Source organism: Punica granatum, chromosome 1 (genome assembly GCF_007655135.1).
Source record: "Punica granatum isolate Tunisia-2019 chromosome 1, ASM765513v2, whole genome shotgun sequence".
Classification (NCBI taxonomy): domain Eukaryota; kingdom Viridiplantae; phylum Streptophyta; class Magnoliopsida; order Myrtales; family Lythraceae; genus Punica; species Punica granatum.
The window spans coordinates 11,512,798-11,530,324 of record NC_045127.1 but is presented as its reverse complement, the minus strand read 5'-3'; the positions used below and the strand labels follow the sequence as shown (position 1 = coordinate 11,530,324).

At 36.8% G+C, this 17,527-nt stretch overlaps 1 protein-coding gene across 3 annotated transcripts; it reads right to left on the bottom strand.

Annotated features, from left to right (window-relative positions):
• Positions 1–55: 55 nt before the first annotated feature.
• On the bottom strand, positions 56–3,693 carry LOC116192700 (probable polygalacturonase). Of its 3 annotated transcripts, none has more exons than XM_031521312.1 (6): positions 3,430–3,693; positions 2,280–2,600; positions 1,794–1,914; positions 1,511–1,685; positions 1,343–1,413; positions 60–1,142 (listed from the first exon to the last, which is right to left on the bottom strand). In XM_031521312.1, the coding sequence occupies exons 1-6, from the start codon at positions 3,433–3,435 to the stop codon at positions 457–459; spliced, it is 1,380 nt and encodes a 459-aa protein (XP_031377172.1). In that variant the 5' UTR covers positions 3,436–3,693; the 3' UTR covers positions 60–456. The 3 variants fall into 3 exon arrangements, with proteins under 3 accessions (XP_031377171.1, XP_031377172.1, XP_031377173.1); XM_031521313.1 differs by having other exon boundaries at positions 2,280–2,596; positions 3,426–3,561; XM_031521311.1 differs by lacking the exon at positions 3,430–3,693 and having other exon boundaries at positions 56–1,142; positions 2,280–3,397.
• Positions 3,694–17,527: the final 13,834 nt, after the last annotated feature.

Here is a 17,527-nt window from a genome sequence, read left to right as displayed (position 1 = left end):
AATTGAAGAAATGATATATGCAAGTTATGAAAAGAATGAATTCAATGAAAAACGATGAATTCACTGGGAAATTCCCTTCAAATTATATACCACTGTTTCTCATTTCATATCAAGTAAATCCCTTAGACCAGAATTTACACTGAAACCTGAACTCATGACGATGCCGAAGAACCGAACTTTACCACCAATCTAGTAAGAACACAAGAGAAGAACCATCCTTTTCCCAATCCAATCACTACCAAAACTTTCCTTACAGCATGAATGAAAGAAATGGGAGAGCTGTACAAACAATTCACTTGAAGACTACTACAGCTTAAGGGATATGCGGAACCTGAATATGGAGAAACAATATGTGCGCTTTGGAATGTACCGGGCTTATTGCAAAGAATGTGGCCCAAATGAAGCTTGGAATTTGTCGATTTGGTTTCCTTTGCTGCGAATGATTGGTTTTTTTTACTATAAGGCTTCTGCACGGCCGATGCTAGAACTCTGACTGAATATGCGCCCCGACCAGGAGGAGTTCAAGCAGGGGACCCCAACTTGGAGCTCAGGACAGGGCTCAGGAGAAACCGAGGTGGAATGTCCAGACACATTGGAGCAGCTCCATGAGGCTGGTAATTCAGAAGTGATGGACAAGGTGATGTTTGATAGGCAGATGGAGGTGAAAGGTGATTCCCTGATTCCGGTGAACTCTCCAGCAATGGAGATGTTTTTCCCTGTCACATTCTGTATGAAGATTTTATTGACTGCTGGAAGAGCAAAAGGATCGAAGTTGTCATCAGGGTGTGTCTCGCACTGGCCTGTGGCACTGAATGCAAGGTGGACATCTTCCATTTCGAGGCCCGATATGGATATGTCCGTAATGTACCCTCCTCGGCCCCTCGTGGTCCGAAACTCAACCCCACTAGACGAATGGTAAAGGTGCGCCCCCTCGATAAGGACCTGGGAGATCCCACCTGACATCTCGCTCCCAAAGGCAATGGTGGACCCTGCAGAAGACTGGAGGTGGACCTGCCTGATGTGCAGGTTAGTGGTGGGCATACCGTAGGAGATGCCATATTCATCCCATCCGCTCTTAAGGGTGATCGAGTCATATCCTGTGCTAATAGTGCAATCTTCTATGCACACATTATCAGAAGAATCTGAGAATCAAAATTAAGAATTAAGGACAAGTCAGGCATGTTCATGATCAGTTTATAAACATTTGCATAAGGAACATCAATAACTTGTCAACCATGGAGGCCAAATTCTACAAATGAAGCAAAGAGGGTATCCTTCGAGATTATCAGAAATTCTAGCAGCATGTTAAAAAATTCCGACCCAAGGAAGGATTGCTTGTAACCTGGGGCAACACCGACTGTGAATGGGGACTCGGGTGGAGCAGAAATCGAAATGTTCTGAATATGCACATCGCTGCAATAAACCCAATGCATTCCTCAACTTCAGTTAAAAATTTTGTCCAAATCATTGCAGCAACAAAAAAGTACAAGCATGACTCCAGGGGGCTCACCTACAATAGACTGGATGGATGTTGTAGGCAGGGGCATTCAAGAATGTGAGGTTAGAGACGACGACTGACTTAGATGACACGAACTCAACAAGGTGGGGCCGGCTATAGTTCAATGTCTTATTGTTGAACCAGTTCCACCACATTGAGCCCTGCCCATCTATTGTCCCATTATCACCTATATAACATAATCACAGTTCATCAGTAGACTGTTCCAGTGAACCAGGGGGACTAGTAGTCAATCCCATTAGTGTATGGAAAATTGAAGAGGGAAGTTCGGGCATACCCGTTATTACGACATCGTCCAACATATATCCATTTATCAAGCTTCGGTATCTTCTTCCAGGAAGCTCAATCCCCCGCCCATATGAGGGCAGAGGTTCGACAACATCCCAATGAGTTGGGTCCTAATTGAGTTGCAAAACCTCAAATTATGTCTTTTCAAGAGTTTGTGAGTAAAGACTGCTCAACTTTTTTGAATGACCCCTTGCAAACTAATCCAATTATCTATCAATTGAAGCTTGTAAGTTTAACAGTCATAGCTCATGCATGATTGAAGACAGGTGAATGTCTAAAGCATGAAGTAGATTAAATTGAAGGCAGATAAGAGGGTGGACGGACTCAAACTAGGCTGATACCAGACTCAAACTAAGCTGATACCATATCAATGTTGTGCACAGACAAAAATAGGCTGATTACATATCTCAATTTTTTCAATGACCGCTTGCCGACTGATTACGAAAATAAGCAGGGCTGGCTGTAATTGTTATACCTGAGACCCAAGAACTACAGCACCTTTCTCCAGAAAGAGAGTGAGGTGGCTCGTCAGGTTGAAACTGCCCGTGAGCCACCGGCCAGGGGGAACATAGAGCTGGGCACCGCCCTTGTCCGCGAACGACTTGAGGTAGAAGATCGCATTTTGAAAGGCAATGGTGTTTAAGGTTTTCCCATCCCCTACAGCCCCAAACTCAGTGATGGACACACTGTGGGGCCGAGGATCCAATGCCACCTTGTAGTCACACAGCCCACCATCGCTCTCCTCGCCACTTGCCTCGATTGCATTGCTCAGTGCCAAAAGCAAGAGCAATGCTACCTGAGACAAAATATATTGACACAAATGCAGAAGAAAGAAATTATCTCTCCGAAGCCTTTTAAAGAACAGGAATTCCATTGATTAATGTGGGACACGTATAGTACGCAGAGACTGCAATCTCATAGAACTTTGGTTACATTTGATATGGCCTATAGCTGAACTGCAAATGACTTCAGGATCATAGAGAGATTGGGAAACACAAAGATAAAACCCGTACGCCACATGACAGCATTTCAACAGAAATAATAACTATCCAGGAAAGAAAAATAAGGCATAGCAAAAGTCTAATTGCTATTGCCAGCTACTCCTTCATGCATGAGAAGTACGAAGTTTTACTGAATGAGTACAATGTACAAATGACAAACAACTAATGTGCAATTCTGAGAAGCTAAGGATGACTTTTGTCCACCTGTCTTGAATTTTTGTCAGCAGAGATACAGAAATCATGCGAGCAAATTTAACTATAGATTGAAGGAGATTATGAACATTCAAGTCTCTCAACTTCAACAGCGCACAAGTCAATTTCATCAGAATCATTTAAAGTAAAAGGAAGCCAAAAGCAATCAATGTCATTGTTTGAGACTCCAGTACAAGAACTCAGACAGACAGAATCCAACACAAGCACTGGAAGAAGAAGAAGAAGAAAAAGAAGAAGAAGAAGAAGATGATGATGATGATGATGATGAAGAGGAGTAACCCAAAAGTGGAGAACCCAGAACAAATTTCAAGGAAACTAGGACGACCCAGATGAATTGATACCAGAATTGGTTGATTTGGGAAGAAAAGGAAAGAACTTGGACAATCCCCAGAAAGAAAAAAACGTACTTACTAGCATCTTCCTCAGTCAAAAAGCTTCTCTTTCCCTCTCTGAGCAGCAGAGACAAGAACCGGCCAACAGAGAAGAGAAACACTATTGGGCGGCAGAGCAGAGCAAGAGGAAAAAGGAAAAAGCAGAGGAGAAGAAAGAGAGAGAGAGAGAGAATCAGCAGTACCAGAAAAAAATAAAATGGAAGATGAGGGAAAAAATTAGAATAAGAACTAAGAAAATTGGGGATACTGAAAGCTCTCTTCCTGGATGTACGTTAATTAAAGGCATTAATGGCATATAAATGGGACATGAATTTGTGTATGATTTGCTCCCCTCTTTAAAAATCGACGAAATATTTCACAAGTGATAACCAATCAAAATGCATTGTGAGTGAAAATTTGTGGGATCGCTGTGAATCTTGTTTATTATATATATGCATTCTTACACTCCATTAAGTGGTTGAGCAATAATCATCAAATATTTGTCCAAATCGATCGTAGTTGCCATTTTGGATACATTGACCGCAATGGATTTTCCGATGGCAAAACGAGATTTTTCAACCACATAAGGCCTTTCTGGTCAGTCCATGAGAGATCTCTCAATCTTGCCGTCACCTATACTTGAAATGCAGGAAAATGGGACATGAACTTGCAAATGATGTTTTCTAGTATGATAAGGATCGGAAACCTCTGCTAGCTATGACACCGTTAGGTTTTGAAAGAAAAAACGAGACTCTCATGAGTAACAGTCAAATTTAATTAATCTCATCAGATCCGTTTGACGCGAATCTCAACAGTTAGCTGCACCAACAGTTAACTTAAGAAGACTGAAATCCTATATAGCAAGTGTTTAAATAACGTAAGCAATTCATTATTTTTGTTAAACTTTTTTTTCCTTTTGCCCTTGCTTCCAATATGAGAGCTTTCACATGCATGATTTTTTTGGTGATTTTTTTTTCAATGTGCACCTTGTTATCCAAGAGCATAATCAGTCTCGATTAATCCAGTCTAATCGGGTCGACCCACTAAAAAATAAAATTCTTTTAAGGTGAACTTTACATGCATCATTTAAGTTAATATAATGAAGAACAAAGAGGGGGAGAAAATTTCTAACATTGACAAATGCAGTGGAATAATGGGAATAAAATAGTGAGTTGTGAATCGACCGAAAAGAAAATTGTGAAATTGTGAAAAAAAAAATAAAAAAAATAAGAAGACGACGACATTAATTGGTTCTAATAAAATTAATTAATTTTCCGACTAATGAATATCATTAATCAATAACGGCTCTCGCCGACAGAATTGTTTTTAACGGATCTTCCTTCCTTCCTTCCTTCCTTCCTTCATTGACAGCGAGAGAGAGAGAGAGAACGCTTCGGTAGGAGTGCGCTGTAACAGTGTCCTATGTTTCGCCTGCATTTGCTAAAACCTATGATTAGCTTAGCTTAGCTTTGCTGCACCATCAAAGCCCATTTTCTTTCCATTTTTCCTTTTTCTTCTCCCAATTTCACGATTCCCTTTCTGCAACACCAATTTCATAATCAGGATGGTTGAAATTCTGGGGCGTCTTACTTCATATAGTAGTTCGGTATTCCAACCTTGATATGAGAGACATATCATGCATCAGGAGTCATCGAGCCGTCTGCGTAGTCTTGCTTTAAATTATTGAATACAGATTACGCGGCATGAGTTATTAGATATCTTAGCCAACAATACGGTATTGCTACATCTCCATTGCATCAAATAAGATAAAAAAAAAAAAGGAAAAGAAAAAGATACACATTTACGTTATGGATGCTTTCGATGGTAAGTAAACCTACACCTTTGATATGAGACCACGCTTACCTCCTGAAAATTTTTGTTTGGTAGTCGAAGCACATGGCCCCCTCTATAAAGATATATAGGTCTCCATCTACAAATTAAAGACAAAATGTCCTCAATTATTTGCCATAGTTATTTTAATTTATTTTTGGATTAATTACCCAAAAAAACACGACATTTATATTTTTTTCTAAATAACATTTAAAAAATAGCACAAAAATATACAACATTTGCATTTTTTTTTGTAAATATAGCTCGACATTTTAAGAGTAGCACAAAAATGCACGACCTTTGTTTTTTTCCTAAATATAGCACGATCTTAAAAAATAAAACAAAAAATCACGACATTCAGGTTTAGTTGCGATTCTAGTACGGCGTCAATTATTCGTCAAATGTAGCGGTAACAGTTAACAGCGCCTAATGGTACAACATGATTGAACGAGTGGGTCTCATATATTTTTTTTAATTTTAAAATAATTCCAAAAAAATAAAAAGTTAAAAAAAAAAGATTTTTCCTTAAAAAAAGAAAGAAGCGGATTGTAGATTGCGGAGGCCCAATCGGGAACTCACCGTCAAAATGAAAAGGCCCTCAATTTTGGGGCTCTTTCGATTCAGACAACGAGTGCCCCGATTACGACCACTGCCCATATAATTGGGGTCCTGTTGCAGCCGGCGACCACAATTAGGAGATGGTAGCCACTAACGCAGCTAACACCGTCAGCCCCCTCCCCCTTTCCTCTTATTAAGTTGAACTCCCCTTTCTTTTCTTTTAATTTTATTAATTTTCATAATTATCTTTAATTAAATAAAAACTTGTTAGGTCTACTCGTCCAATCATGTTATGCAACATGACATCGTTAGTTCCACATTAGCCGTTACTATTACAATCAGACGAAATAATTGATGTCATGCTAGATATACAACTAAATCTGAAAGTCATGCCTTTCTGTACATGCTATATTTAGAAAAAAAAAATGCTAAGAACTTGTCTTTCTATGCTATTCTCAAAAGATCGTGCTATATTTAAGAAAAAAAATATAAATGTCATATCTTTCCATACTATTTTTCAAAGATCGTGGTATAATTAGAAGAAAAGTATAAAGATCGTACTTTTCTAGTGATTAACTAATTCTTTCTTTTTATTTTTTAGATGCATGGCACCCCATGGGAATTTCGGTGGGGAAAGGTATTGTGACTTCTTGAGGTGCGGCTAAAACCTTAAAAACAACAAAAGGAAAAGAAAAGAGAAAAATAAAATAAAAAGAAAAGAAGATGATGGGATCACTTTTTTGTCATATGATGAAGAACCGATCCGAGCCGAGCAAAGAGCGGCTGTTTTGCCACATCGGCTGATGTCGGGGGTCTGTTGTACGGAGGGTTCGGTGCCAACCCGCGGCTGGACGATCAGCCAATCTAATTTCATTTTTAATTTTTCAGCTAAAATAATCATTTTTAATTTAATTTATTGGGAGTAAAAATGAAACTTTGATCTTACATCCTATTTTATATCGTACCACATTGTATACTATTCTTATAAGAAAATTTTGACTTTGTAACTACTTCCTTATCTATAAGATGATTAAAAAGATGAAAATATCCATTATTCGTAGTTTATAATAACACAATTTGAAATAAAGGAGAAGCGTCCAAGAATAATATTATGCAACTTTTTCCGTATGCAGCCTTATATTTGAAAGAGCAAAAAGGGCCAAGCTAATTGAAAGATTTTCATTCATAACCCTCAAACTCAAGACCTTACTTAACGGTGTGTGTGGATTGGGAGTAAAGAAGGGGGAGGGAAGGGAAGGGAAGGAAAGGAAAAGATTTCCCTTGGTTTTATCATTTTAATGAAGGGAAAAGAGGATGGGGAAATTATTTACCTTTATTCCCTTCCAAACCCTAATTTTCTTTCAACCCCCGATTTAGGTTCGAAAGGAGGTGAAACAAATAATTTTTCTCATTCCCCTTCTTTTCCCTGCAAAATAATCCAAGCAAGGTTAATTTTTTTCATTCCCTTCCCCTTACTTAGCTATATCTAAATGAGATAAATTTTTACCTTCCTTTTTCCCTTCCCTCCGTCCCGTCTCGTCCCTTCCCTCCCCTTCCCCTTAATGAATCCAATCCAAATAGAGTGTAAGGGAACGAGCGCCAAGTCAATTTGAGCAAACTCACATTGGTAATAATATGATCTATTTAATATCAGTCTCTCCTCTCTATATCTTTTCACTTGTCAATCTCTCATCATTGTGTTATTTCATATCTCAACCTCCAATCTCATGTTCTATCGTATTATTTTTTTCTTTCAAATTTTATCTCCAAGTTTTATTTTAAATCTTCCTCATTATTAATTTTTTTTCTTTTAAATCAATCCATCTACGACCGTTTTGGAAAAAAATTATTGTGGCTATCGTGCGATACATGCGGATAGAATCGAGTAAATATGAAGTTGGAAATAGAAGAATTTATTAAGGGAACATAAGAATATTAATGAGGTGGTGGGGGTGGAGGAGAGGAGGCGAGCATGTGGATTGACAGGGAAAATGGGTCCCACCTTCAATCATGGCAAAATGGGTGCTAAGACTGTCCTCCGCAATCACTTGACAGAACATTAACACACACTCATTCACCCGCACAGCATAAAATATAATATTAAAATAATATTACCCATAAATTCATGCATTTTTATTTATAAGTATTTTAATTAGCTTTTACTTATTAGCTTAGAATATGTAATACTTATTAAATATTTATTTCATCAAATATAGGAGGAAGAGAGAGAGAGACAATGTGTTTGTTGTGTTTTCTCCCTTTGAGCCCTTAAAAATTCCCCCACCCCCAAACCTGAACCCAATTACACATCCGTTTGTATAGAGGAAAGAAATTTTATAAACGAGTTTTGAAATTTTATATAATTTTTCTTTCTCCTTACCATTACATGTCATTTTCCTCGAATCCAAACAAAGCATACATGTTGATTATTATCGAATTTCTATCAATCAACAAACACGATGACCCAATACAAGTGAGAATCTTTACCATCGGACATGATATAATACTTGAGATTCCATCACTGTTGAATGAACCTTGCAAAGCTTGCACTCTCTAATCAAATCACGAGAAAATTTGAGATACCATACAGATCACGACAACTTAAAATTTTCAAAATAAATATGATGTATTGTCACAACAAGTTAAAATTTTCAAAATAAATATGATATATTGTCACGATAACTTAAAATTTCCAAAATAAATATGATATATTGTCACGACAATTTAAAATTTTCAAAATAAATATGATGTACTGTCACGACAATTTAAAATTTTTAAAATAAGTATGATGCATTGTCACAGGAAAGATTGTTGGGTTGTACCTTCTCAAAATTTATTAGAAAAATCATCTTAGCTTCCTGCAGATATGTAATTGATCTTTTTATTGATGGTTCTTCTCTGATCCCATTGTACGTCTTCTACGAGCAACGTATAGATATTCAATAGCCTATATCACTTCGATTAACAATATTCCTCGAGCTGAAAAGCTCTGTTTTATGATCCATTTCGATTTATACACGAATCTGAATCCGAGTTAAAATTTCCTACCCCCAGGTCAAGTGATCACCCATGCCCCCAGACACCTTTTGATATATAGTGCTGTTGCATTAGTGCAGGGGAAGTTGTTCGAGACAGGGAGCTGATTATTCCTTTGGATGCTTCTATATTACTTTACGTGGTCCCATCTGGGGAACTTGTATTTGGGGATCACCTTCACTTCAAGATGCATATGTGTTATTTTTAATAAATCGAAACACCTAATATAATCAGTGTCATTATTAGTTCTTTTTTATGGTTTAAAAGAGGAAACATAATATATATACCCCGCTTAATAAGAAAATAAATTCTAGATAATCTTATTTTATCACTTTGCATGAGATAATTTTTATAACAAGGTCACAATAGATGGACAAATGGACTTATCGGCAGGGATGGACCGAGGAGGGACTGAGGGGCAGTAGTTCTCCTAAAATCACGACATTCAATAGAAATTTACATATTGTTCTTTTCCGGATAAAAGAAATATATGTAAATTTTATACTCCCATTTGGCCCCCCAAAAATTCAATCCCCCTCATCTAAATCCTACTTCAATCCCCTGCTTATCAGCAAACAAATAGTAGCTCGCAATACATTATTATTGGTTATACTCATTGCATTATTGCAAAAAAAAAAAAAGGACTAGTAAGATCTTCTCTTTATTATGTGTTCAGTGGTGAATAACCTACGAAAACTATGAATTACATTAGCAGCATCCTATGATTAACTTGTTTGGACAAAGGGATTTGAAGGAAGAGGGAAAGCATTTACTCAAAGGTTTTGGAGGATCTCTCTATTGACAGCGAGAATTATTTTTCTAAAAGTTTGTTTTGTTTTCAGTTGACTCCTCTTCTCAAACAGGGGTTCAAGTATTCTAAATGAAGAAAATCACGATTGAGAGAGCTTATACCATTTAGCGAATCGACTCTACTTGAACATGAATTAATCAACGCCCTTCCGTATATTGTGACGCATATAGAAAAAAAATTCTTTTATCTTTAATTCAGGTAAAACTTTCTAGCGAGGAAGGATTTCTCCATCAAGAATTATTTTGCTAAACAAATCATATTATCTTAAATTCAAGCAAAATCCTCTTGATTGATTTTTTTTTTAAGAAATATTACTCCCCGTTCAAGTCATGTCCTCTCTCTTCCCCTCCATATCCTTCGAGTCGAATAAGTGTTAAGTATTAACTAGTCCCCTGCCGGCTCTTATAATGCATAATATATTTGTGAGAAGCAGGCCCTTATTTTTTCCTATAATTATTTTCTCATAAATTAATTTTAAAAATACTTTATAGTTATGAAATTTAATAATTTTTATTGTATAACAAATTTTGAAAAAATACAAAAAATTCTTGCTCTTTCTATAAACTAATACCGGGAAACGAAAGGTTTGTACATTGGAAACTTCTAAAATTGCCAAAAAAAGCTAATGTACATTGCAAGAGTCGCGAAGTTTACTTAATTAATCAATCCACTAGTCACATGACTCGTTCGTTGCATGGGCATTCGCCTTTCTGTTTTAGTTAATATTTATCAATTAAATTAATGAAAATTAATGAGATTAAAAATAAAAAATTTAACCAAGAGTAAGGTCACTTTGTTGCAAAGCATTTGCAAAACCATGTAGAGGAACATTAATATTATGTAGACAGATAACAAGTTATATCACAGACAAAACGCTAAACAATTATAAACATCAGTTACCTAAAATTTGGGCCTCTGCAGAAAGATTAAGTTCTAAAGATTTTTTTTCCCCAAGAATTTGGGCTTTTGCAAAAAGATATATGTTAGAGACCTAACTTTTTTTTTTTTTGGGTGAGGATAAGCTTTTTCAATTATAGTGGTCAACCAATTTTTCATTCTATGAAATTTTAAAGAATAGTATATAATTCGAAAAAGCTCCACATAATGTATTTGACAAAAGCTTTTAAATATCTAGAGAAATTATCAATTGAAATTATTCCATTTTTTATTTTGACTTTTAACATGATTCTTTCTTGAAGGCTACTGACCATGAGGGGTCTATATCTCATCTAATATGATATAAAATTTTGAGATTTTTGGTAATTGAAAAATAATTGATTTAGGAGAAGAAGAGGGAGAAGGAAACGTCAATCAGATTAAAGGAATGGGAAAGATGCTAATAAGTGTTAGTATAACATTTCAACAATTAAGGTAGAATTCTTTTTTCGGTTACAAGAGAAGCCCGTGAGTTTAGTACAATGAAATATAAATCCTAAATATCTAATAAATGGACACGGATAATCCCACTTGAGTATCGACCCATGGATCTTTTGGTCACTAGATGAAGAGTACGGCACTGCGCTATATCCTTTTTGATAGGTATAAGTTTTTAATGGAGACACTAAAGGTCAGTCAATTACAAGTTGACAAAATGCTCAGGAAACCTACTGGAGATTTTGGTCTCACAAGCGAAAAACTCTCATTGCAAGAATAAACTTTTATAACATATAGATTAGCGTTTGTTCTTCACCTCTATAAAATTGTTTACAAAATTAGCAAGGATCAAGTATTCAGTTTATTGATTTTTCTCCGCGATACGTTATTATGAGAATGATTTTATATTTACTCTTTTATAAAGAAAATTTGAAAGAGAGGGGAGGGAGGGGGATAGGAAAAGGACAGCAACATCTTCTTCCTGTATTACAAGTCACACAATTGAATGGTTAATTATTAGTATGATGCTGTTTGTCCAAATCTGCGTTAAGCGTGGGAAACAACTTTAGAACGAATGCAATTGTTCTGTTTATATTGACATGCAAGCCAAAGTCCTATTAGCTTCTAAATATAGGAAAAATAATGTTGGATCCATATATATATATATATAGCACTGATAAAAAGATAGCATAATTACACATGTTCTCGTCTGAAATCAAGAAGTTCCAATTATAATTCATATCGGTGAAACTTTTCGTGCTCTTCTATTTTTTCTTTTCATATTGTTAATTGATTCACGGGCTTCTCTTTCTAACCCAAAAAAGAAAAAAATTATCAAGTAGTTTGATGTCATAAGCAAGTCAAGGTATTATGACCAAATAGTGTAATGAATCCTGGCAAGAGTTTTTAAGAGCGCGAATATGAAATTGACTTGATCAGATCGAAAACTGAATACAGATAATTTGGTAATCAATCAAGATGACACCAGAATTTCTTCATGAGTTTGATAATCTAGCTCGATGTTAACTATAAACAAATTTAGGGCTCCTTTTTTTTGGGGGGGGTAAATAAATTAAGGCCTTTTATAATTAATTCATTCTAGAAATTAGTGAATTAATATATGTTGTCCCTCCCAATCGTAGGAGAACCTTTTTGATAGTTCACTCATAGGAGAACCTTAGCTAGATTTGGTGTGAATGCTTGGACTTAAACATTCCAATGACAACCGGGCAATTGTTCTGGGCAGCAGCATATACCATATACAATATACATATATATATATACTTATATATATGTATATATATGCAGCGACAGCCTAGAAAAGGACACGACAAAAAGCAAAGAGAAGATGAGTGTCGAAGAAATTAAGAAAGCATGCAGCTGTGACAGCTAATTAACGTGAACACGGGCCGCTAACTAATGACGGCTCACTGATCTATCTTTTGCCTCGATGAATAGCTTTCTGATGTCATATATATGTCATACTTGAAAACTTGTTGTCCGAATGATAATCTACGTGCTGTTCGATCTCAATCACGGGATGAATAAATCCATCAGTTATTTTCAACTGGGAAAAAGAGCGAGACGCAGAATTGAGGCATCGGCTCGAGATATCACCGCCGCTACTCACTCACCAATTTCTATTGACACAAGGTTTGGGAAATTCTAAGGTCCCCCGGGGGAAGTATAATCTCAAGGCCGTACAATTGCTTGAGGCATATATAATACCCCAAGGTAACATCGAAGATTACATTAAAAAAAAAATCTACATACCGTCCCTTAAGAGATCGTTTCGATCAAGCGGTAAAAAAAAAAACAACTAGAAAGAAGAGTTTCCATTTGTTCCCTTAACTTAACCCAGTCGATTGAAACTTCTTATTCAATGGATAAATACACTTGTCATTCCTAATCGAAATTATTTTTAGTACGATTTCTTTCTGTTTGTAGCAATACATTAAACACATGTTCATGCCTTCATGGTCCCACCTATACATGTACGAGCTTATCTTCTCTGACACGAGAATCTATATAAGTTTACTTGAAAAAAAATGACGCATTTTCATAGGGATAATATGGTACCAATTCTATTGGGAAAAAAAATTTCAAGACTATGCGATTTTAATCTTAGATGAAACAATTTTTGGAAACTTTATGGTGCAATTAGTACTTCTTTACATTGAATTAGTTGAAAGTTTAAGTTTATCTAAGAAAATTTATGTTGTGAAAGCTTCGCTTCTTAGCAGGTCAATCCAACTGAACTGGATTAGTCGTGACTCAATTTGACTTTTGGATATCAAATTTCACACCGAGAAAAATTTAAGTTTATTTAAGAAAATTAGTATCTATATAGTATTGGAAGGAATCCATTTCTATATCTATACCTGTGTACAATATATAAAAGCCGAAACAATATTTCGAGAAGTGCTAAGTAAGACGAATGTACTCTCTCATAGAATAACTTTTCAAATAATCACTAATAAAAGCGAGAAACTTGGCGCAAAATTATGGTACCGTAGAAAGTTCAAAAGTTCAATACTTAAATGATCGCTTTTCTCAGTTGATACACCCACTAGAATTCGGAAAGATATTTTGATCAGGAAAAAAAAAAGCATCAAATTCATTCTTCTTTCTCTTCGTGTTGTCTTTCCTTACTAGAGCTAGATAAGCAAGAACATGGATAATGGATAAGATGAAGAAGAGAGTGTGATCTCTGAAAACTACATGCAAAAGCACTGCTAATTGGTACCACCTCGATTCTTTTTGAGGTATAATCAGATTATTCTTTTGATAGATGGGTATAATCAGATGATAACTACGATAATTTTGTTAGTTAAAATATAAATAAAGGTGCAGTAAAGAACAACTGATTGCCATAATGTGAAAAAACTCCCATCATATACACCTCTCGACTTTAAAAATACATATCCTAAATGATCGAAGTAGGGATATATCCCTGAATCAGAAAATGAAACTGATGATTATAAATGGGAATATAAACGCAAGGGAGCTTATTGAAAATTGTCGCTTCCAGCCACGGACGTGACGAAACCTCGAATATGGAAATTACTTCCTTTGGATCCATCTACTCAATCCCTAACAATCTTGGGCCAACAAGAATTATATTTTATGAAATTCAGTATGTTTCAGTCGATCGTACAATCTAAAGCTATATTATGCTCATGGACAAATCACACGGTGCTCCTTATAAAAAAAAAAAAAAGAATCTCGAGGTGCTAAGCCGTGCATCTTATGATTTAGATGGTTAAAATGACTACGACGACGTGTTGTATCGATAGTACTTCGAGTATAATGTTCTCGGGATACTGCCACAACATCTTGAGAGCCCCGAGTAGTCTTCCTCTTTACACATCTGAACAAGTTGTAGATGGACAGATTAGGCAAAGTGTGTGGCCAATCTCCTATCTTTGGGTAAGAGACCAAAATAGTCCAGCCTTCCCCTCTCTGTCTCTGTTCCCCCCAATTCCCCCCTGAGACTTGATGAACTTCAAGTGCACATGCTTTGATCCTCCATTAATGGGGCTGGGCCCCACCAGGTAGGCCATCATTTTGTCTTATTGTTGGACTGGCTGTCCAGTTCTAGCTGTCCTTGAGAAATTCGGCCATGCCTAAATCTGGACTTGTCGGGCCGATCGATTTTGAAATACGAGTTACAGTTATCGGTTCAAGTTTCTGTCTCATGGATGCAAGAACTATGTCGTCATCGATAGGAAACCGGCATTTTGTCTTATTGTTGGACTGGCTGTCCAGTTCTAGCTGTCCTTGAGAAATTCGGCCATGCCTAAATCTAGACTTGTCGGGCCGATCGATTTTGAAATACGAGTTACAGTTATCGGTTCAAGTTTCTGTCTCATGGATGCAAGAACTAATTCGTCGCGGTGTAAATCGATAGGAAACCGGCATTTTCTATTCGGTATCCTTTTTCTGTGGTGCCAAGAGGGCACTATGTTGTCCATCCCTGCTCGACATGGTGTCCTCCCACACCACCGTAGAAATTCGGCGAACTTTCACTGGAGGTCAATCGAACCAGATAAATAAGAAATGGACATGACATGAGTTTGTACGTACTTATTGGGACACTGTAAGGAGATTTCTTCGCCTCCTCATTGATGGGCCTTCTTCAGTTGAAGATAAAGAATGGTCTGGGCCGACAGATCCGACCCGTTTCCAGCATCGGGTTTGACAACTTTTGGATCTAGGGAACGACAAAGCCCGCAACATATAGCGATCACAACATTCAAATTGAGCACGAAGCAACGTGCTGTATTGATCGGTATATTTCTTTACGGACCCATGGTTCGATTTCCTCATTTTTGCTTGTCGTAATAACGATTGAGTAGAGACAACTAAAAACTGAATTACTCAGCATCGTTGGTCCTCGGAGTACCCTCTTAAAGCCTCTCGACTTGACTTGATCTTTTATCACTATTCTCATGTGCTTTATTTACCACACACAAAGCAAAAACCACGTTCACCTTGTTGCAAGTAGTGGCTCTAGCTTCATGATCAATGAAAGAGATGGTATATAAATTATTAGGTCACCTTGTAACTGTACAATTATTAGGCCGTCTCCAGCCCGCGCCAAAGGGGTGTCTTCCTTGCCATGTGGCAAGGGAGAGAGACGCTGTGGGACACGCGTGCCATCTCCATGCAAAGACGTCGGGTAGCCGCCTAATTGGCTACTGCCGCGTGGCAGTTCAGTGCCGGTCTCCTTTAATTTCTTTTTTAAAAAATTGGTTGTTGCCACGGCCTAATCATTTATTCTTTTTTATTTCGTTCATAAAATTTTCCTATAAATACCCAACAAAATCTATTTAAAATTCACTTCAATTTCTCTCAACTTCTTCTTATACGATCAAAGAAAAAATAGCCGATCCAAATTAATTTCCGAGTGCTCCCAAGTTTTACATGTAAAATTCGGATTTGCCGCAAAATCCAAATTCTGAAAATCCCATCTCTCATCCAAATCCGAATTTTTCGCCATCCAAATTCGAATTTTCCCTCTCAAATCCAAAATTTTCCCATCCAAATCTGAATTTTTCCTCTCCAAATTTGAATTTCCACAACCAAATTATCATCATCCTGAGTTTTATCATCATCCACTTCTTTCTCCGTATTATGGACATGCATGTTCACCCTCCCAATTTATGGGTGCCACGGGGTCCGTATCTAGAAGTGTTGTTGGCTCCGATCAAACCCCACATTCGACACCGGGGAGTTCACCGTTCACTCCTTTTCCATCTGGGGGCCTAGAGGGTATCGACCTCAATGGTAATGATGTTGAGGTTGTTGAAGGTCAAGACACGGTTACTCGCAGTTCGAATAAATGACAGTGGAAACAAGATGAGCTGCTAATCGGTGGGTAGCTATTATATGGGAAATATTCCATGGTCAGCGACTATCAAACCGCCGAGCAATTCTGGGACAAAATCCATGAACATTTTCGCCAACACAACAACGGCCTTTTCTTGAATAAAACAAAACACTTCTATAAGACCTAAACTGCGTGAGCTTCAAAGGGTGCCACCAGACTGTTGAGCGACGTTGTTAAAGCGGAGCAAATGAAGACAATGTCATGGAGGTGGCGTACCAACTATTTAAAGATAAGCACAATATAAAATCAAATTTCATTTCCTGTTGCATTGGAACATACTTAGGAATGAGCTGAAATGGAGAGCACTTTGGGATCCAACTGATAGTTCGAAGAGAACTATGACAAATACTTTCGGGGTTACACAACATCATCCAACCCCGATGAAGATGTGGCCCCCCTACCTTGTCCAAAAGGCAAAGCGCAACAAAGAGAAAGAAAAAAGGTAAAGGTAAAATATTTTCTTTCTACAGATGAGGCGGTGGAAGTTATCTCTGTCCAATGTGATTCGAGAGCATCCCTGTATGAGCGCATGAGGAAGCTTAACGTAGAGGAGTTTGAGATGAGACACAGGGAGTTGGAGGCGAGAAACAAGGAGTTGGAGGCCAATAAGGTCGAAGTCGGCCTAAAGGGGGAAGAACTTGAGATAAAGAAAAGTCATGCCCAGAGGATATGAAATTATTGTTGCATCTCATTTCTGTAGACAAGTCTATCATGTCTCCGAACACATGTGCCATTCATGAACAGTTGATAGCATATTTGTGGAAAAGTTGTACCCCTTTAATTAGCCATGTAGTTATAATTTCCGTTTCAATCATATTTGTAATTTCTAGATTAATCGAATTGTGTACCGTTATAATATCATCCATTTAATGAAATTTAATGGGTGTATTTTTCTTTTTTCGTCAGGTATTTTTTTAACGTTATGTAATATTATTTTATTTTAATGATTTTTAATTAATTGGCATAGTTTTTATTTTAAATTTTCATAATTTATCTTATTTCTTTTGTATTTTTAATTATGTTTAATTAATTTAATTAATTAAAATAATTAAAAATATAAATTAATTATATAATAGTAGTTATATGCATTTAATTAATATAATATGTATGTGGGGCCGGATCAGAGACACCAAAATC